At 51.0% G+C, this 19,835-nt stretch overlaps 11 protein-coding genes across 11 annotated transcripts; 8 read left to right on the top strand and 3 right to left on the bottom strand.

The window, feature by feature from the left end:
• Positions 1-155: 155 nt before the first annotated feature.
• M437DRAFT_52756 (uncharacterized protein) lies at positions 156-779 on the bottom strand (the record flags this gene model as incomplete). Its single annotated transcript, XM_041022409.1, has 1 exon — positions 156-779. One exon carries the CDS (start codon positions 777-779, stop codon positions 156-158), a length of 624 nt encoding a protein of 207 aa, XP_040878120.1.
• Positions 780-1,646: 867 nt separating this feature from the next.
• Positions 1,647-2,228, bottom strand: M437DRAFT_52728 (histone cluster 1, H3g protein; the record flags this gene model as incomplete). The annotated part of the gene is made up of 2 exons (XM_041022404.1): positions 1,647-2,032; positions 2,204-2,228. The coding sequence occupies 2 exons, from the start codon at positions 2,226-2,228 to the stop codon at positions 1,647-1,649; spliced, it is 411 nt and encodes a 136-aa protein (XP_040878119.1).
• A 608-nt stretch (positions 2,229-2,836) lies between these two features.
• M437DRAFT_52714 (histone H4) lies at positions 2,837-3,189 on the top strand (the record flags this gene model as incomplete). The annotated part of the gene is made up of 2 exons (XM_041022401.1): positions 2,837-3,107; positions 3,164-3,189. Coding segments are annotated over 2 exons (297 nt in total), but the record flags the coding sequence as incomplete, so codon positions are not given.
• A 626-nt stretch (positions 3,190-3,815) lies between these two features.
• M437DRAFT_76668 (haloacid dehalogenase) lies at positions 3,816-4,622 on the top strand (the record flags this gene model as incomplete). The annotated part of the gene is made up of 1 exon (XM_041026665.1): positions 3,816-4,622. The coding sequence occupies one exon, from the start codon at positions 3,816-3,818 to the stop codon at positions 4,620-4,622; it is 807 nt and encodes a 268-aa protein (XP_040878117.1).
• A 651-nt stretch (positions 4,623-5,273) lies between these two features.
• Positions 5,274-6,538, top strand: M437DRAFT_76667 (uncharacterized protein; the record flags this gene model as incomplete). Its single annotated transcript, XM_041026664.1, has 2 exons — positions 5,274-5,333; positions 5,426-6,538. 2 exons carry the CDS (start codon positions 5,274-5,276, stop codon positions 6,536-6,538), a joined length of 1,173 nt encoding a protein of 390 aa, XP_040878116.1.
• A 523-nt stretch (positions 6,539-7,061) lies between these two features.
• On the top strand, positions 7,062-9,171 carry M437DRAFT_52437 (acyl-coenzyme A synthetase; the record flags this gene model as incomplete). Its single annotated transcript, XM_041022354.1, has 2 exons — positions 7,062-8,709; positions 8,768-9,171. The coding sequence occupies 2 exons, from the start codon at positions 7,062-7,064 to the stop codon at positions 9,169-9,171; spliced, it is 2,052 nt and encodes a 683-aa protein (XP_040878115.1).
• Positions 9,172-9,843: 672 nt separating this feature from the next.
• M437DRAFT_85990 (uncharacterized protein) lies at positions 9,844-10,289 on the top strand (the record flags this gene model as incomplete). Its single annotated transcript, XM_041028380.1, has 2 exons — positions 9,844-9,855; positions 9,915-10,289. 2 exons carry the CDS (start codon positions 9,844-9,846, stop codon positions 10,287-10,289), a joined length of 387 nt encoding a protein of 128 aa, XP_040878114.1.
• A 330-nt stretch (positions 10,290-10,619) lies between these two features.
• M437DRAFT_52534 (amidase signature enzyme) lies at positions 10,620-12,597 on the bottom strand (the record flags this gene model as incomplete). The annotated part of the gene is made up of 5 exons (XM_041022373.1): positions 10,620-11,769; positions 11,831-12,034; positions 12,084-12,200; positions 12,251-12,453; positions 12,517-12,597. The coding sequence occupies 5 exons, from the start codon at positions 12,595-12,597 to the stop codon at positions 10,620-10,622; spliced, it is 1,755 nt and encodes a 584-aa protein (XP_040878113.1).
• A 600-nt stretch (positions 12,598-13,197) lies between these two features.
• On the top strand, positions 13,198-14,648 carry M437DRAFT_52562 (uncharacterized protein; the record flags this gene model as incomplete). Its single annotated transcript, XM_041022382.1, has 4 exons — positions 13,198-13,727; positions 13,781-13,805; positions 13,969-14,156; positions 14,210-14,648. The coding sequence occupies 4 exons, from the start codon at positions 13,198-13,200 to the stop codon at positions 14,646-14,648; spliced, it is 1,182 nt and encodes a 393-aa protein (XP_040878112.1).
• A 774-nt stretch (positions 14,649-15,422) lies between these two features.
• On the top strand, positions 15,423-16,010 carry M437DRAFT_76662 (uncharacterized protein; the record flags this gene model as incomplete). Its single annotated transcript, XM_041026663.1, has 1 exon — positions 15,423-16,010. The coding sequence occupies one exon, from the start codon at positions 15,423-15,425 to the stop codon at positions 16,008-16,010; it is 588 nt and encodes a 195-aa protein (XP_040878111.1).
• A 772-nt stretch (positions 16,011-16,782) lies between these two features.
• M437DRAFT_52409 (AAA-domain-containing protein) lies at positions 16,783-19,085 on the top strand (the record flags this gene model as incomplete). Its single annotated transcript, XM_041022348.1, has 2 exons — positions 16,783-16,835; positions 16,919-19,085. 2 exons carry the CDS (start codon positions 16,783-16,785, stop codon positions 19,083-19,085), a joined length of 2,220 nt encoding a protein of 739 aa, XP_040878110.1.
• Positions 19,086-19,835: the final 750 nt, after the last annotated feature.

Below are 19,835 nucleotides of genomic sequence, written 5' to 3'. Positions count from 1 at the left end.
TTGTGCTCTAGAGGTGGCCCCAAGGTCGGTCCAGGAACGTCCTTGCAAGTGCGAGCCAGGAGCATATTTGGGTCAACCCGTCCGACGACTTATGATGTCTGCTGGAGGAGAAGTGAATGTTTGCTGTGGCAATACTCTCTCGGTCTCTCTCGTGTTCATGCAGCAGGAAGCGCTGTTGATGGGGCAGTCACAGGTGCCTTTGCAGCAGAAACCGTGGCCTTTGCATCCTCCTCTTCCTGCGCCTTCATGTTCAGCCAACTCAGATAAGTCTGCCATCCAATAGCAATCACTCCTGCAAACACACTTCTGTTCTGTGGTGGCACAAAAGTAAAGCTGAATGCTGTGACTGCCGGCCACAACTTCCAACTGTTCTTCCAGCTGACGGGCACTGTATCGATGACTCTTTGCTTCGTCTGCTCGAGTGTCTGTCCAGAGAGCAAACTCTGCATGCCAAAAAAGTATGTATTGAAGCATGGTGTGAAGAAGGTCTGGTTGATGACAATCTTGGTCGCAATAGATCTCACATGCGACTTGTAGTTGAAGTGGTTGCCCAGGAACATGAACCACTTGTAGTTTGGTATGGATGATATACCGCCGATTATCAGCGCTCGTAGACCTCGGGACGGGTCATAGGGTTCATCGCTGGCAACTTTCTGGGCTGACAGATCACCCAGGAAGTAAATGACCAGCGTCGTCGATAACTGTGTCATGTACGGCGAACGATCTTGCATGCGACCATATGCCCTAAAGGGTTCTTTCAGTGGCTCTATCCATCCCATTCCAGGTCCTGGGATTGTTGTTGGGCGTGTTGGCACATCTTTGGCTTGGTTTTGAGGCTTCGTCGAGTTGAGTCGTCGTTGACCGTTCAATCGTAGTCGCAATAACAACCTGTTGCCTCGTCCGGCAAGGGTATACGAGTTCATGTTGGTTGATTCTGTCTAGAAGACATCGCGTCATCTTAAAAAGAAGGACTGCAACATTGTTGAGCGAGCTCGGTAGTCGGCTCGGGACTGCGACATTTCGGAGCCGCTATGGCGTGCGCCGGAGATGCTGTCGGCGATAGGCATCAACCTGCCGACGTAATGATGGTATGCATCATCAAGGAATACGCATAAAACAAATCGCTCGATATCGCAGAGAGAGCGTGGACAAGAGACACAAAGTAGAGACACTTACATCAGACCACCAGCGCTTGGATGACATACCGAGCTTCAAGCCGAGGCGCGGATCAGGAGACTGCCAAAAACACATGATAAAAGGAAAACAGATTGCGTACACGAGAAAACATGAAGGGTGTCGTCAAAGGCAAGACGGTCAAGAACATATCACAAGAGATGGGAAGAGGAAAGGTTTGTTGAAGTTGAAAGCAAGAGTACCGGCCGGTCACTCTTGCTGTTGGCATTTCATTATGTTACAATCAATGCTCTCGAGTCTGTGTGCACACTTTCGTGCACTCCCATGATAGTAAAAACCCCGAATCCCATGTCATTCCCTTGCTTGATAAAAAGAAAACTCAGAAGAAAGTCAGAAACCAACGCCGGCCATTCCAATGATGTCCCCCAAAACCATCCATCCTCAAGCTTCTCGTTGGTGGTATATGATGCTGATGGTAGGGAGAGCATCAGAAGTCGTCATGATGGAGGCGCTTAAGAGCGCTCACCACGGAGGCGGCGGGCGAGTTGGATGTCCTTGCTCTGGATGGTGACACGCTTGGCGTGGATGGCGCAGAGGTTGGTGTCCTCGAAGAGAGAGACGAGGTAAGCCTCAACGGACTCCTGGAGAGCACCGATGGCGGAGGACTGGAAGCGGAGGTCCGACTTGAAGTCCTGAGCAATCTCACGAACCAGACGCTGGAAGGGGAGCTTGCGGATGAGGAGCTCGGTCGACTTCTGGTAGCGACGGATCTCACGGAGAGCGACGGTACCGGGCTTGTAGCGGTGAGGCTTCTTGACACCACCGGTTGAGGGGGCGGACTTGCGAGCAGCCTTGGAGGCGAGCTGCTTACGGGGGGCCTTGCCACCAGTGGACTTGCCTGTGAATGAATGTAAGCGACTGATGATGGTAGACGATGAAGCGACGTGATGATTGATGGAAGATGCGGTGGCGTCAAGGCCAAAGACGCGTCAGAACGCGCCCGGGCAGTGAGAGCGACGCGCAGACGGCGGCGGCGATGATGAAGGATAGTGTGCAAGTGATTACTTACGGGCAGTTTGCTTAGTGCGAGCCATTGTAGATGATGACTGTTGAGATGTTGTGTTGGATGGAAGAGATGGTTGTTGGATGATGAGAAAGGAGGAGTAGTGGTGGGTGGGGGAAGTGTACTTATAGGCGTTGGGCGTCGAGTGTGGGTGACTGGAAAATCAAAAGTGAAAGCGCAAAAGATCACGCAGTTTGGGGCTGGCTTAGACACGCAGGAAAGCAGACGCTCCAACTGACAGATTCGCTTGCTTGCTTTGCTTGAGGCAACTTCTCAGATTCGCGGCTTCCTAGTTGGTCCGTGCGCCGTTCCTTCTTGATTCGGATTAGCCAAAATGATTGATCTTGGTTTCCTTCTCAGATCCTCGCTTCAGCCCTTGTGATTTCAACTCGCGTTCCTTTCACGCGTCAAAGTCCATAAACACCTCATCCTCCGCACGAATTAAATCTCCATTCACACTCCCATCTTCTTCCACCAAGCAACTCTATCACATTCAAAGACTTCGTGTCTATACAACAACCTTTCCCACTTTACCTTTAAACAACTTCTATCACAATGTCTGGCCGTAAGTGCTTACCCCGCTCCAGAGCTATTCGCCTTCCATCTTCATACAGCTAACACCTCTTCTCTATAGGTGGCAAGGGTGGCAAGGGTCTTGGAAAGGGTGGTGCCAAGCGTCACCGCAAGATTTTGCGCGACAACATCCAGGGTATCACAAAGCCCGCTATCCGCCGTCTCGCTCGTCGTGGTGGTGTCAAGCGTATCTCTGCCATGATCTACGAGGAGACCCGTGGTGTTCTCAAGACCTTCCTCGAGGGTGTTATCCGCGACGCCGTCACCTACACTGAGCACGCCAAGCGCAAGACCGTCACCTCTCTCGACGTTGTCTACGCTCTCAAGCGCCAGGGCCGTGAGTCATCCCGCCGCCTCTTCTTATCTCATCCAGTCACTGACATTTCTTCTCAGGTACCCTCTACGGTTTCGGTGGTTAAGCGTTTTTCTTTCTTCTTCATGGGTTTCACGACTGCTCTACTGGCCGCATCATTCATCCAGCGGGCCAGGATCGTTATCAATCATCATCAATGGGTTATCGGGATGGGAAGTGTGACAAATCACTCTGCTACTTTGGGGTCAATGCCGATGTACAATCATACAGGCAGGGGAGTTTATGGGAAATGCAATGCAATGATACCAGTTTAATCCTCAACACTTTTGCTACGCAACTTCGTCGTCTTTCTTCTCCCCGTGTGATTCTTGTGAAGTGTCTTCTGCGACGCGTCTCGCGTCTGTCACGTCGCGATATCGAGGCTGATCTGACGTAGTCCTGATCCGTCTAAAGCCATCCTCTTATCAGTCCAATCGTTGTATCGCATCGTCTTCAGTCATGCTTCCAGTACTCGGCATGTTCTTCTGTGATTTATTCGAGTCTTTCTCGTAGCTACAGTTGATGTTCTTCCACATCTCTGCGGACAATGTTCCTCCGCACACCCGAAAGCAGCCGGCAAGCTTGCTTCTTCGCCGTGTGTTCTCCCCGAGATATTCAAATGACTCTTCGTTCATATTATATAGTCTTGCGTAATACACTCATCTTTCCTCTCCCATCATCAATCAAATAAATATGGAAGACGTTCGTGCACTCCTCTTTGATGTTTTTGGCACTTGTGTCGACTGGAGAACGACAGTGACCAACGCCCTGGTTCAACAATGCCGAGTTGCTTTGATGAGAAGATCGGCAATCATCACAAACGATGTTCGGGCCAAAGCAAGTGCAATGAGCACTGAAGACTGGGGTGCCTTTGCGCAAGAATGGAGAAGCAGTTACTACAAATTCACCCGTTCTCTTGCAGCCGATGCATCCCTCAACTGGAAGACTGTGGACGACCATCACCTCGAGTCTCTGAATGAGTTGATGGTCAAGCATGGTCTAGGTCGTGAAGATGGCGAGCTTGGTGGTCTCTGGAATAAAGACGAAGTCAAGGAGATGAGTCTTATTTGGCACAAGCTCGACCCTTGGTCTGATACCGTTGCTGGCCTCAAGGCTTTGAACACCAAGTACGAGACATGCACACTTTCCAACGGAAACATTGCTCTCCTCAAAGACATGCAACAGCATGCCGGTATGCCTTTTAAGCATACATATTCTTCCGAGCTGTTCAACTCCTACAAGCCCAACCCGGCCATCTATCTAGGAGCTGCGAAGAGGCTGGGCTTGGAGCCGAGTCAGTGCGTCATGGTCGCAGCACATCTGGGTGATCTCGAAGCAGCGAAGGGCTGTGGCTATCATACAATTTACGTTGAGCGGTCTCAAGAAGAGGAGAAAGCAAACGAAGAAAAGGCCAGAGAAAAGGGCTTCGTAGATATTTGGGTTGGGATTAATGAAGATGGCTTCGTCTGCGCGGCAGAGAGGCTCGGAATAAGTGTATAACGCGCAAGTCTGCCATGTCCGGGGTGGCACCCTGCTTCGCCGATGTATCAATATGTCACTCGTTCTGCTTGGTTTATTTCATGTTTACTGCTTGTGTTCTCTGGCATTTAGCACCTTATGTATCAAATCGAGGTATCCAATGATTCACCAGATGGCTATTCTTCGAACTTGCTCTTGTTGGATTGATTGTAGTAACATGCAGTAACCTTAGTACAAAGTCAGTAAGCATGCTGGAGGAAACACGATTCGAATCCGAGGTTCAATGATATCTCAGCCAACAACCAATTGATGAGCTTGAAACTCACGCATACACAGTAAAGAGCACATGCCGACATAATGAGTGACTAACTGGCTCAAAAAATGTTGGTGCGAAGCCGTGGTACTGGAAACAAGATAGAAAAGTCGTCGAAATCATTGCTGCTGGTACAACCCTGTCTTTCGCACACAGATCCGAGAGTCAGGATCAGCACTCCGCCAAGCCACAGCCGTCCGTACCGCCTCGCACCGGCCATACACTTTTACTTGCAGCCTCCGCCTCGCTCTCTTGCCCTTGCTCACCATGAGAGGAACTGTACTTGGCAACGCGCGAGCTCCAGGACAGTGGGCCGTGACTGAAGCCGCTATCAGGGAGCAAAATTCATTGGACTGGAGATGATCACACATAGGAAGACTCGCACCGGCTGCGTGCAGTGCAAGAAACGTCGGATCAAGGTGCGTGGACCGAACAATCGTGCTGCTTTTGCGTCAACGTTTTGATAATATTGATTTTTCCGAGACTGACTCGCAATATGATTGGGCTATAGTGCGATGAGGCCAAACCAATATGTGAGAAATGTAGAAGGACATCACGAGAATGCAGTTTCCAGAACCCTCAGCCAGATACGAGTACTCGTGTTGGAGAAAGTTTTACCCTCAAGGAGATGGAACTGCTGCATCATTTCGTCACCCACACGGCCAAAACACTTTCCGACCAGACAGAGCATCAGAATATCTGGCAGACGGCAGTCCTCAAAGTCGCCTTCAAACAGAAATTTCTGATGCATGGTATCCTCGCGGTTGCTGGTCTTCACGTGTCAGTCACGCGTCAGTCTGAAGAAGATGACCTCTCTGTGTTGGCCGCCAATCACCAAGATCTGGCCCTGCAAGGATTCAGATCGGCTCTGGCGAACTTCAATTCAGAGAACTGCGAGGCACTGTTTGCCTCCTCGATTCTGGTCGCGTGCTACATCATCGCATCGTCAGGCACACGTTTCAACCCAAATCTGACCACAGAAAGCATTTTCAACGAGGTGCTACTTAATGCTGTCGTGGACTGGATTCGTCTGTTTAGAGGCACTGATCACATAGCCCGTCGTGGTAAGATGTGGCTTGAGGAAAGCCCTCTTGCGCCTCTGCTCATAGAGAGTTCATTTTGTCAGATCACCGAGCCGATAGACGAAAAGGCTGTCAAAGAAGATGCTTATCTAGTCAGTCTACAGGAACTGTGGCATCCTGGTAGCCCTTCGACCATTGAAGGCATCAGTAATGAAGAAGCAGCTCTATACGACGAGGCGCTGCACTACTTGCGAGAAGCATACGGTCGTATGAGCAGAGCTACAGCCCCGCAGAACACTTGCACATGGTGCTATAAGAAGTCTGCAGACTCAGAAAATGCTCATCAATGCATCTCTCCTATCGTTGCTGGTCTCTATTGGTTCGTGCAGATACCGGCTGAATTTTTCGAGATGGTGGAGCAACACAAGACTGTTGCGCTCGTTCTACTGGTGCATCAAGCAGTTTTGATCAAGCGAATTGGCAACATTTGGTGGAATCGAACGCCAGCAATCAAAGTCGCCAGTTCGGTCTACCAGACGGTATCTCCGGAGTACCATGCTTGGCTGGAGTGGCCAAATCAAGAGATTGAATATGCACCATAGAGCTGCTCTGATCACTCGTCGAAGAACCTTTCATTACCGGACACACACAACTACAGTCACTTTTGACGCTTTGTGTATGTTGTCCACTGCCCGCCGTTTTCAACACGCCGTATCACAACCAATATCCGCCGCCTTGCTCGCTGAGGCTTACCCGACCGACAGAATTCGAAATCCTACTTTGGCATTGCAGTTAGCCCACCGACACACGCCCACCTTACCCAGATGGCTTCATATCAACAAGCTCTCTCTGTTTCGACCGCACGACTGATAGCAAGAATCTAATCTGCGTCGTTGTCGGTGACTTTGGTGCGAGTCAGAATGCCGAGCCCCGCATTGCCTTCTAACGTGGGGATGTGGGGTAGCTTTTGGTCATCAAGAGGTCAATCTCAGTCTATCCCGTTGACCCGAATAACCTTGGACGTAGGCGCGGCTATCTGATCTAGTACTTGTACCTTGCTCTAGGTCGGTCAATCAATCACTTGTGTTCCAATACGCAGCTTTTGCGACAACTTAAGAGATAGTCATGCCGAGTACACACCCTCAAGATGCAGCTTACGCCGCTTCACTCGACTCGCCAGAAACATTCTGGTCTCACGAAGCCAAGCAGTTGAGCTGGGCCGTACCCCCGAAGACCATCATCGAGCGTACTACAAAAACTCTACAATCCGGCACCAAACATCAACACTGGAAATGGTTTCCAGACGGCGAAATTTCGACATCCTACAATTGCGTGGACCGTCACGTCGACGCCGGAAACGGACAGCGTACGGCCATCATCTGGGACTCGCCTGTGACAGGCACGCAAGAGAAGGTCAGCTATGCTCAGCTTGCAGAAGAGGTCGCAATCCTTGCTGGTGTATTGCGTGAAGAGGGGGTGAAGAAAGGAGATGTGGTTTTGATATACATGCCTCAAATACCTGCTGCCCTCATCGGCATACTCGCTACTGCCAGACTTGGTGCTATCCACGCCGTCGTTTTTGGCGGGTTCTCAGCACCGAGTCTGGCACAGCGCATCGATGCTTCTAAGCCTCGAGTAGTCCTTACTGCCAGCTGTGGCATCGAGGGTGCAAAAGGCCCACTACCGTATCAACCTCTGGTACGTGGTGCTTATGAACATTCCAAGCACAAGCCAAGTAAAACCATCATCTGGCAGCGTGAACAGAGTAGATGGGATCCTGTCGTCAAAGAGGACGGCGAACGCAACTGGCAGCGACTAGTCAAGAGCGCGAGAAATCGTGGCTTGAAGGCAGAGAATGTTCCAGTCAAGAGTAATGATGGGTTGTACATTATCTACACCAGCGGTACGACTGGCGCTCCGAAAGGAGTGTTACGTGAGGCCGGTGGTCATGCTGTTGGTCTGAACTGCAGTATGCGCTACTTGTTCGGCATTCAAGCTGGCGATGTCATGTTTTGTGCGTCTGACATTGGCTGGGTGGTTGGTCACTCCTTCATCTGCTACGCACCGCTACTGGCAGGTGCGACCACGGTTCTATTCGAAGGCAAGCCTATTGGTACACCAGATGCTGGCACTTTCTGGCGTGTCATCGAACAGCACAAGGTGAATGTGATGTTCACTGCGCCAACAGCCCTTCGAGCTATTCGTCGTGAAGATGGACAGCATAAATTCTTCATTGAGAAAGGCGAGAGGAACGGACTGAGATCACTACGAGCGCTGTTCTTGGCCGGCGAGCGTAGCGAACCAGCTGTCGTCAACGACTACACAAAGTTGTTGCAAAAGTATGGTGCTCCTGGTGCTGCAGTCGTGGACAACTGGTGGTCTTCGGAATCAGGTTCACCGATGACAGGACTAGCACAGCTGCCATCTTCATGGCACAACGGCGGTGGTGATAAGCAAACCAAGCCTCTTGAAACAAGACCAGGAAGTGCAGGAAAGCCAATGCCTGGATTTGATATCAGAGTAGTTGACGATGATGGCAACGAGGTACCGCAAGGAAAGACTGGCAACATCGTTCTCGGCATGCCACTTGCACCTACCGGATTCACGACACTTTGGAAGGACGAGAAGCGCTTCTACAACGGATACATGCTACGATTTGAGGGCAAGTGGCTCGACACAGGTGATGCTGGTATCATTGACAAAGATGGCTACGTTCATATCCATGGTCGTAGTGATGACATGATCAACGTTGCTGCACACAGGTTGAGTACTGGTACGTTTTCAAGATCATGATGTTTGCAGAAGCAATAAACTGACTCTATTTTTACCAGCTACACTCGAACAGGCCATCTCATCACACCCTGCAATCACAGACAACTGCGTTATCCCAGCCCCGGATGCTCTCAAAGGACACGTACCATTCGCATTCGTCGCCCTTTCGCCGTCAGCGGGATCGATTCCAGAAGGCGAACTGCTCTCTGCCATCAATTCGCGAGTCAGAGCAGCCGTTGGTCCCATCGCTACTCTGGGAGGTGTCATCATAGCACAGGGAGTTATCCCTCGCACAAGAAGTGGAAAGACTCTACGCAGAGTACTGAAGCAGATGGTAGAGGATGCAAGCGAAGGCCACTTCGAAAAAGAAGTAGAAGTGCCAGCAACGATTGAAGATGCGGAAGTTGTCGAGAGAGCGAGAAAGGCGATCAAGACTTATTTCACTAGGAAGAGCAAGCTGTAAAGCATGTGTCCTTTGACATGTTTGTATGAACAGTTTCTGTATGGGTCATGAATTAATTGCATTTTCTCTTTCTTATGTTGCGTCTTGCTTGAGCTCAAGAACGCCGCGCGTTCGCCCAAGACCCTGTCGCTCGGGTCCTCGGCCAGCGGCTGAAGAAGCCGAAAGCGGAAGTCGCGGATCTCTTACACAAATGACGTTTACTTTGTCTCTATAAGTGGCGAAGGCAGCGACTATAGACAAGGCAGTTGTCAAGACGAAAGAGAGGCAGAACACGTACAATAAAGTGGCTGTGTTTTGGAAACAGGTGGTACGATGGAGAAGAAGGCCGTTCCGTGGCTAGAACTCGAACGGCGAGGTCAGTCAGTAGAGGGCTTGGTAAACTGCGCCCAGAGGCTTGGAGCTTAATATCAAATGCGACGGTGACAACGACGTGCCCTCTTTGGTCTTCCTCTTTTACCTCCATTCTCCGTATTCTGTTCCGTTGCTGCTGTCGTCATTTCCACTTCTTCAGCTCTGGGGTTGACATATACATTCGCGTCCTCGTCGCTCGACTGCTGCTCTCCATATTTCGATATCAAGGTCCTGTTGTCGCATAGTGCTTAAGACCCTTTCGCCCGGACGAGCATCTCGCGCCTTTGTCAACCAGACACCTCAATTCGAAAACCATACACCATGGGTCAATACGTACGCGATCGCAACTGCTCTCACCCAAAGACAGCATATACTAACACCACACGCAACAGGACGCACCCTCGGGCCCACCACCCAACTACACCGGCCCCGCCCACAACAGCGGCGGCGAAGCAGCATCCTACTACGGCAACTCTTCCACTCCCGCCCCGCCCCAAAACAGCTACTATCCACCTCAACAAGGCTACTCATCGCCCGCGCCTGACGCAAACCGTGGCTACATGCCTCCTCCTCAGCAGGGATACCCACCTCAAGGATACCCGCAGCAAGGATACCCGCCGCAAGGACAGCCTATGTATTATCAGCAACAGGGTTACCCGCCGCCGCAGGGATATGTGCAGCAGGGTGGTGGTAGCTCGGCAGGAGGTATCTGCGCTGGTGTCATGAGTGCGTTGGCGTGTTGTTGTTGTTTGGACATTTTGTTCTAGACGAGCGAGAAACACAGAAAGAGAGATGTGGCACAAGCGGAAAGTGAGAAAGGGCATACAGCCATGCTGCGCTTCTCGTTTTCAGTTTGTACGTCGAGGCGTTCAGGGAGTGATCTGGTATGATATCAAGAAGGACTGGATTCTCATTTCGTTCACAATTCCCGAATCTGAGAGGGCGGGCTGTTTTTGCGTTTCAGGGTCGGGTCTGCATATTGGCTTATATGTTTTGTAGTATTAATTCAAGATTGCTTTTCTTCCACAATATATCTACATTACACGTTTCTATGTTTTTACAACCCACCAGCACGATCTTTTAGGGCTTACGCTGATCTAGGTGACAGGAATGTTTCTGACCAGGTAGTCGCGCCATTGAGGCAGAGTGCGCTTGTTCGGTGTGTTGGAACTGGCCTGCAGATCCTCAATCGCTGATCCCCACTTGACAAGCTTGTCCTCTGCGAAAGCCGTCTGCATGAGTGCCAGACCGAACGGCATACCATTCTCATGGGTGCCGGCGGGCAAGGTCAGCATAGGGTAACCGGCCTGAGCGGCAATCTGAGGTGCTTGAGCGACATCCGGAGGAACCAAGATACCATCGAGCTGGGTACCGTTAGGGCCCATGGCGAGAACAGCATCGATACCTGCCTCGCGAGTCGTGTAGCGGCAGAAGTTGAGTGCGGACCAGTAAGTTGCGTTCATCTCTCCCTTAGTGGCTAGCGAGGCTAAGAAGCCATCTTGACCGGAAGTGAATGCAGGGATACCGCTGCCGTTGGCATAAGGGTAGCCACCCTCAGTGCCGTCGTTGTCGTAGTTGAACTGTACGAGATCCTCGAGCGAGCGAATGTTCGTGTTGTTCAGATCGGCAAGGTAGGTGCGGATGTTGTTGTAGAAATCGACCTTGATGTAGGTGTACTCGCTCTCATTCGGGAAGCCGCGAGTGCTGCCGTAGTCCCAGTTCCAGCCGTCAGGAGAGACAATGGTCTTGTAGTATGGAAGCTCAGTGTTGTTGACGATGGTCGCACCGGCAGACTGGATCAAGGAAACCAATTCAAGGAGGACCTCCTGCTCGTGAGCGTCGGCGTAGACCCAGAAGCTGTTCCATGGAATGCCGAAAGTGGCTCCCTTGAGTGCAGTCCGATTGGTCAAGAACTGTGCATAACCACCCTTAGGTGTCTTGCCAATCTGAGCAGAGGTCTGATTGTCGTGAACATCCACACCGTAGATGGCGTCGAGGACAGAAGTCACATCGCGAACAGTCTTGCCAAAAGCACCAACAGTGTCCTGGTTCAAGGATTCAGGGATAACGCCTCCACGCGAAGTCAGGCCAACAGTTGGTTTGAAACCAACAATGGCATTGCGCTGAGCAGGGTTGATAACAGATCCGTCGGTTTCCGTGCCGAGAGCGAATGGGAAGACGTTGGCTGCTACACCCACACCACTTCCAGAACTGCTACCTCCTGGGTTGACCGTAAGGTTGTAGGCACTGTTTTCCAAGTCAGTGAGATCTGCTGAAAGATGGTGATGCTCAAGGAAACGGGATCTACCTTCGGCATTGTCCACCACGACCAGAGTATCCTTCCGAATAATAGTTGGAGCGCATGTCTGCCCACTCGGAAAGAGTAGCTTTACCGAACAGCACAGCACCAGCTTTGCGAAGATTGCTCACTACGTATGCATCGCGGGGTACAATGTTTCCTTGCAAGGCCCACGATCCAGCGGTCGTCTGCATCTTGTCCTTAGTGGCGATGCTGCGACATGGTTAGTTCAGAACATGAAACGGGCAGCCCAGAGTCGTACTTGTCCTTGACCGCAAACGGAATACCATGCAGAGGACCACGGACCTTGCCATGGCGGCGCTCCTCGTCCATAGCTGCAGCAATGTCGAAGACATCTGGATTGACCTCGATGATCGGACTGTACATTGATCAGTTTCGTTTCGGATCTTGGCTACCGTAGTCACATACTTGAGGTAGTCGCGAGTCTGGAAGAGTCTCTGCAGATAGCAGCTTGTGAGCTGAACAGATGTGAGGTTCCCAGAGGTCATGTACTCTTGGATCTCCTCAATGCTCTTCTCTGCAATCACAAAGCCGTGACATGATGGCATAGGGAACAACAGCTCAGTGTCGTTGACATCTTGCAGCAGAGGGAAGCCATATTCTGGATAGTCCTATGTCTCTGTTCAGCTCGAGGATCGCTCTGAAAGACGTTGTTACCCGTCTGGAAGACTCACGAGGGAAGCGTTGTGAAAGCTACGAGTAGCGCTGGTCGAACCAACCACGATCGCAGCTGCGACACAGTTGACGATCTGCATCTCCCCTGTTGCAGTGAATTTCGAAAGACCCCTGCAGGTGAATGTTATCAGGAGGGAACTCGATGTTGGGCTTTTGAGAAATTAAAGGTCAACTTGGCAGAGTTGCCTACACATGGAACAATGGACTGATCGACGAGAGCATTTGTTGAAGCACGTACCTCGTGAAATCCTCGCGAACAGTTTGGCGCAAGCCGTCTCGGGAGAGGCAGGGATCTGAAGGGCCGTCGAACTGGTCCGTCGAAGTTTAACAGGCTTCGGGCAAAGGCTGCCGAACCAGCAGCGCTGCTGTGTGGAGGCATGATCAGATGTCCGGCTTCAAGGTTTGCCTAAGCTGCAACATTATTGCCACATGAGTGGACCTCCGTATCGCGATACCGTTCAGCCATGCCAACGTTCCCTGAGCGTCCGAAAAGTTTGAGAAGGCCCGAGACCTTCACGCTGCCAAATATGGTGGTAATGGACTGGGCCCCTTGATTGTGCAAATGACTGTCCTAGCATCCTATCGCAGACCCCTCCCTCACGCATGATTAATCTATCGCGTGGATCCCAGCTTTGATCCGCATCTTGCATAGCACTGTCACTTGCCCTGACACCGCCGTCATGGTCGCTGCCGACGTCGCGCAGGCCTACGCTGACGGACGAGTACCCACGAACATATCATACATCACGCCTGATTATCTGAGCCAGTCGCGCGATGGACCGGCTATATCAGGGATTCTGGCAATCTACATCATCACCACTGTTTTGCTCATTTGCCGGTTCACCTCTCGAATCTTTATTGTCAAAAGTTTCGGGCTCGATGACAGCATTGCGGCCTTCTCCTGGGTTTGCTATACGGCCTTCATGGCCCTCTGTCTAGTTCTGATCTATGAAGGCAGTGGTCGGCATATTGCTTACATCCAATATGTACTCACTTTGCCCGAGGTCGAAAAGACAGAGGTGGTCGACTACGCAGCGCACCTGATCTACACAGCGACCCTGTACTTCTGCCGGTTGAGTGGTCTCGCTTTCTTCTCGCGCATTTGTAGCACGCATCCGACTTTTCGCATCGCCATCTGGGCTTGCGGTGCATTTTTGACTGCAGCTTTCATCGTGCAGTTTCTTCTCATCCTTCTGCATTGTCTTCCAGTGTAAGCAGCACGACGTTTCTGATACCTTTGAATGAATATTGACGCGGACGCAGCACTGGTTTGTGGCCATATGCATGGGTACGTATGCAAATGTACATGTATCACAAGTTAGCAAGCACCAAATGGTGTCCTGGGTTCGGTCTCACAGCTCGAACTTCACGGGCTCTTCGTCCTACGAGCACTGTGATAGTATGCCGTTCTTTGCATAAGAAAAATGCTGACTTGTGCCCTTGTCTTTTAGCAAACGACCTCAAGAACGTACAAATGTCTCAATTGGGGTGTCGTCTATGTGACCAATTCAGGCTTGTCTTTGGTCAACGATATTTTTCTTTTCAGCATACCGATAGCAATGATCTCAGTTCTGCAACTTCCCAAAGGTCGCAAGATCATGCTGACTATTGTCATGCTTCCAGGAACACTTGTCATTGGGTAAGTCGAAAGCTTGAGGAAGCCATCCGTATAGGTACTGATTGATTTGGCAGCATCTCATGTGCACGACTCTGGCTCTGCGTGGTTGGCCAATGGCGAACAGATGGCTCCTGGTACTATGACCCACAACTGGTCATCGAGGTCGCAGAGATCGGAGGCACTTTGATTGCTCTGTCAGTCCCTAGCTACAAGCCGATCTTGAGCAGGTGGTATGATCGCATGAAGAGTACTGTCGAAGCCTCCCATGGACCCAATTCGAAGTACGGCGATGGAATGTCAAGACGCAAGAGTTCGGTCCCAGCACTCTGGGGATCGCAAGTAGCGGACTCAAAGCTGAAGACATCCGTTCAGAGCGGCGGGAAGACAACAACAGGGTCCAGAGGCTCATCAGACAACAGTCTGCTCAATCCGGATGACAACATCTACGTGACGACGGACGTTGATATGAGGTCGATCCCGATGGCTAGATTGAGGACGGATAGCGAGTGTTGAGACAGTAATTGATGTAACATATGGCGAATACTAATCTGGCCATATTATGGGCTTTCTGGATAGCGCAAGACCGACAAGCAGAGAACAGAGCAAGAGCGATAAACTGCTTGAGTCTTCCATGAGTTGAGATAGACGTTGTGGGAGCTGGAACCGCAAGACGGTCCATGCCCGATGTCGAATCAACCCCGCAGCCCGCTGCGCGGGCGCGTCAAACGTGTCCGAGCAGTTTGGGAACGGATTCACCGTTTACCAACATGCTTCTAATGGTGATACATGGAGAAGAAGAACTTTCGTGGAAGCAGTCAAGAGCGTATAGTGTGCCCACGTCCGCGATACAAGGTACTCAAGTTCTCGTGAAAGTGATTATCGTGATGGTTTTGAAACAAGTCGCGTAGCAAGTAGTCTTACCAGCCACCCCAGCCGCCTCTTGCAGCAACACTACGTAAGTAAGACCAGAACCTGTATCTCGGTCGTTTGCATTTTTCTCTCGTCTCGTCATTCTCATTCACTTGTCGATACCTCATCTGCGTCTGGCTTTCACTCTCTCTTCTTGCACCGACTCTGGGCATCTTATCGTCAGCCAGCTGCGTTCACAACTATTCCGAACCAATCGCATTGAATCAAGCGGCGCCCACTGAGCCTTGCTCACTCACCTTCTCCGAGCGTCATCTACATTGAAGCGAGACGGATACATACAGTCGTCCGACCTTTACTTCTGAACCACAAAAATCACCTCTACACATCTCGGCCCTCATTTACGGTAGCACCTCCCCCATGGAAGCAAGAACCGCCAACGCCATGTCGGTGCCCTGGATCCTTGTCAAGAGAGCCCTGCCAGGCATTGTTGGGCGCCAAACAAGCCAGCCACATTTCTTGACAGCAAGAGACGGCATGGTTGCCATTCCAACAGTCTACTATGGTCTCGACAGTGGCCCTGGTGCTGGTACTGTCGTCGGCGCAACACTTGGATCAGTCGCTGGATTTATCCTGCTCGTCTGGCTCATTCAAACTCTCGCAAGCGGTCGTAACAAGCAACCCGATGAAGAAGTCATCATCCGTCACGAACGCTCGCCCAGAAGACGCCGCAGATCGGAGATGCGCTCTGTCAGCAGGGGACCCGAACGCATCATTCGTCAAGAAAGAATTGTCAGAGACTCGAGCCGTGCACCGCCACCCATGAGAAGCAGTTTCGTTGTCGAGCCTGAGAGAAGAGTCGAGGGAGATGACATTGTCGAAGTCATCGAGGAGCAGTCCAGCGTCGCACCGAGAAGGAAGAGCAGTCGCAGAGGCAGTGGAACATACCGGTCAGTAGACCCTCTGTTGTATGGCGATCGAGGCTATGCACGCAGAGATGCGTACTAGTCTTGAAGCGTCTATTTCCTATCTGCAGCAGGCTAATGTGCCTTGGTAGACACAGATGAACGAGGACAAAACGAAACTCGAATTAGCTGCGTGCTCGAAGCGCTCTCCCTTGCAACGCAACAAAGCTTGACTTCCGACATTCGACCGGAGTGTATGATAATAGGAGCATGGCGTTTTGGCTTTGGTGGATTTGCTGCATATGAACAATGGGAGTCGAGAGGGCCTTCTACGGAAGGCGGTGTCATAGGCGTTCGCTGTTCTCACTTTTTTCCTTTTCTTTTCTTTTTCCCTGCTGATCGTCAGTAGCCGCAAATACCCCTACCTTTGCTCAATTAGACTCGACTGTTTTTTTTCCCTTTCTGCCTAGAATGACTGTTGCTCTTCTTCATGTGATGTGTCGATGAAAATGGTCATGAGGAAGAAAGGACTGGTGACAAAGACATGGATGGGCAGCTTCCCCAGATTTTGAGTGACGTTGTGTTTGAACTTTCTCGTCGGGCAGGCACGACTCGGCGAGGCCGCCTGTCAACGTTGCATCTCTGAGACCACAACTTGCTCTTTCCCAAGCAGTCACCTCTTGACAACAGCTTGCTCCTTCTCACTTTGCTGCCTAAGCACATACAAAAGGCGGACCGCAGTCATGTTCAATCGTAACAACATACCAAACCCGTTCGGAAGCAGCGGCCAGCAACAGCCCCTCCCACCGCGCCGCCCTCAGCAACCCCCACCGACATATCAAGACCAGAAGACTTCCAGACCAGCGCCTAGAGCAATGAGACTACGTCCATATCAGCTGAAAGAGTCGGCTTTTGTCTTCGGCAACATGTCAGTCTCTGTCGTTCTCTGAACCTTGCCCTTCACACCTCCTGTTGCCCAAGACTTCAAGCTGACCTCTGTCTGTATTTTAGTTGCGCCGTATCGCCTCAAGACTTCGCACCGAACCCCGATGGTAGCGATCTCTACCTCCTTATCAATGGCTTCTTCGTCATCTCAGCCCGCATCAAAGATGGTTTCCCTGCCGGTCACATTAGCATGTCTGACCCTCAACGAACATGGATGCAAATCGCCCTGACCGACGAGATTGACGTTCAGTTCTACGACGCCTTCGCCCAGGGTGCTTCAAGTTACCTTGGTAACCTCGATATTGAAGTCGGATTTGCCGGAAGAAAGTCAACAGAGACACCCTACGATCAGGATCAGCTTGCCGCTGCTTTTGTCAAGAACTTCCGCAACCAGATCTTTGCCCCTGGCCAACAACTGCTCATGGACTACCAAGGCATTCCTCTACGTATGGTAGTCAAGACGGTTGAACTGGTTGACTTGTCTATGAAGAGCGAGTCCCAAGCTCCCTCACCAGACCCGCGTTCTCGCGGCATTCTGACACAAGAGACACTCATCAACTACTACAAGGACATTAAGACCGGTATCAACATCAAAGGCTCCAACCGTCGTCCAGCTGCCAACTCAGTCGTCCGACCCGACTTCAAGTTTGAGAACATGGGCATTGGTGGTCTCGACACTGAATTCGCTGCCATTTTCCGTCGTGCCTTTGCCTCAAGAATCTTCCCGCCCGGTCTTGCCGACAAGCTCGGTATCCAGCACGTTCGCGGTATCCTCCTCTACGGTCCTCCCGGAACCGGTAAAACCTTGATTGCTAGACAGATCGGAAAGATGCTCAATGCTAGAGAGCCAAAGGTCATCAACGGTCCTGAAGTCCTGAACAAATATGTTGGTCAATCCGAAGAGAACATTAGAAAGCTCTTTGCAGACGCCGAGAAAGAGTACAAGGAAAAGGGAGATGAGTCTGGTCTACACATCATCATCTTCGATGAACTGGATGCCGTCTGCAAGCAGAGAGGCTCCGGAGCTGGTGGCGGTACTGGTGTTGGTGATAGCGTCGTCAACCAGTTGCTGTCCAAGCTTGATGGTGTTGACCAACTGAACAACATTCTGCTTATCGGTATGACTAACAGAAAGGACATGATCGATGAAGCGCTTCTCAGATCTGGTCGTCTCGAAGTTCACATGGAGATCTCATTGCCCGACGAGCACGGCAGAGCCCAGATCCTCAAGATTCACACCACCAAGATGCGCGAGAACAATGTCATGGGCGACGACGTCAACATTCAGGAGCTCGCTCAGTTGACACGCAACTTCAGTGGTGCTGAGATCAGTGGTTTAGTCAAGAGTGCCTCAAGTTTCGCCTTTAATCGTCATATCAAGGTCGGAACACTGGCTGCAGTTGACGAGAAGAACATCGCCAACATGAAAGTCATGCAGCAAGATTTCTTGAACGCTCTCAACGAAGTGCAGCCTTTGTTTGGTGTCTCTGAAGAAGAACTTGACCGCTGTGTTGAAGGCGGTATCATCCACTTTGGCAAGCACGTCGACAGCATTCTTGAGCGCGGTCGTCTCTTCGTCAACCAAGTTCGTTCTGGAGATACACCTCTACTTTCTGTGCTGCTCTACGGTCCTCGCGGAAGCGGTAAGACTGCGCTGGCAGCAAAGATGGCACTTGATTCGGAATTCCCCTTCATCAAACTCATCAAGCCTGTGGACATTGTTGGCATGAACGAGATCCAGAAGATTCAATATATCCAAAAGGTCTTCACAGATGCATACAAGAGTCCTCAGAACGTTCTTGTTCTAGACAACATCGAGCTGCTCATCGATTGGGTGCCAGTAGGACCTCGCTTCAGTGCAAGCGTGCTGGCTGCCTTGAAGGGCATGATGCAAAACAAGCCGCCAAAGGGCCGACCACTACTTATCTTCGCTACAACATCCTCGCGCAGTGTGCTGCAACAGTTGCAGCTTGAGTTCTCAGCACAGGTTGCAGTACCCAACGTTCAAACACAATCTGAACTGGCAGTCATCATGAAGCAGAGTGGTGTCTTCAGTGATTCTGACATCAACCGCGCGATGGGAGAGATCGAGGAGACGACGGGCTCCAAGACCATCAATGTCGGAGTGTCGAGCATATTGCTAGCCATCCAGACTGCCAAGCAAGACCAAGACAAGACTGGCAGGTTTGCTGAAGTGCTAAGTGAGATGTGTGCGGATAATGCGGTTATGTAGAAGTGTGTAAAACGAGCCACCAAGACTAGATATCCTTGAATAGTGTAGACCTAGGCAAACTAGTATCATAATAATGCGATTATGCCGCCCAATCCTTCGGCTCTTTCGCTGCAATCTGCTATCTCTATAAGTTTCTTCTGTCACTGAGAATAAAAGAAATGACGGGGTAATGCGGAGCTGTCGCCTACTCGGCCTCACAATGATCCCAAGAGACTTACAGGTCGCAGATGGATACATACTGAGATTACCTACCTAGTTGAGAGAGCCGGGAGTCTTGATGCTCGCTCCGAATACGAATCAAGTAACTGCAAAGTAGACCTTTTGAGGAAGCTTCGATCAGTAGCACATACACGGAGAATTAGGGCAAAGCGATTTTCGCTGCTGTCCAATCTCTCTTGCAGTTGCCCGGGTTTTCAATCATGCCTAATCGCTTCATCTCCCGTGGAGGCTTCATTCGAGATCCTTCGAGAGGCCAAAGGGGGCCATACGAATCGGCTTCTCGCGCCATAACACAGTTGGAAAAAATTTCTTCTAGTGCACGAGCGCACAGCATTAGCGGTGGCAGCAGGTTCCGAGCGCGCGAAATCTAAGGTATTTCTCTGTCCTCTACTTGCATGTGACAGTCAAGGAAGGACGAGGTCCTCTTGGCCATCAAGACTAACTTTCGACGGAGCAAATACGAAACGGGCGAATTGGTGCGAAAAGAAAAATGGTCAATTGATTCTTCTGGAAATGTGAACATCATGATAC

This window comes from Aureobasidium melanogenum (genome assembly GCF_000721775.1).
Source record: "Aureobasidium melanogenum CBS 110374 unplaced genomic scaffold scaffold_16, whole genome shotgun sequence".
Classification (NCBI taxonomy): Eukaryota; Fungi; Ascomycota; class Dothideomycetes; order Dothideales; family Saccotheciaceae; genus Aureobasidium; species Aureobasidium melanogenum.
Note: the sequence above shows the minus strand (reverse complement) of the source record. Positions and strands in the feature narration are given on the sequence as shown.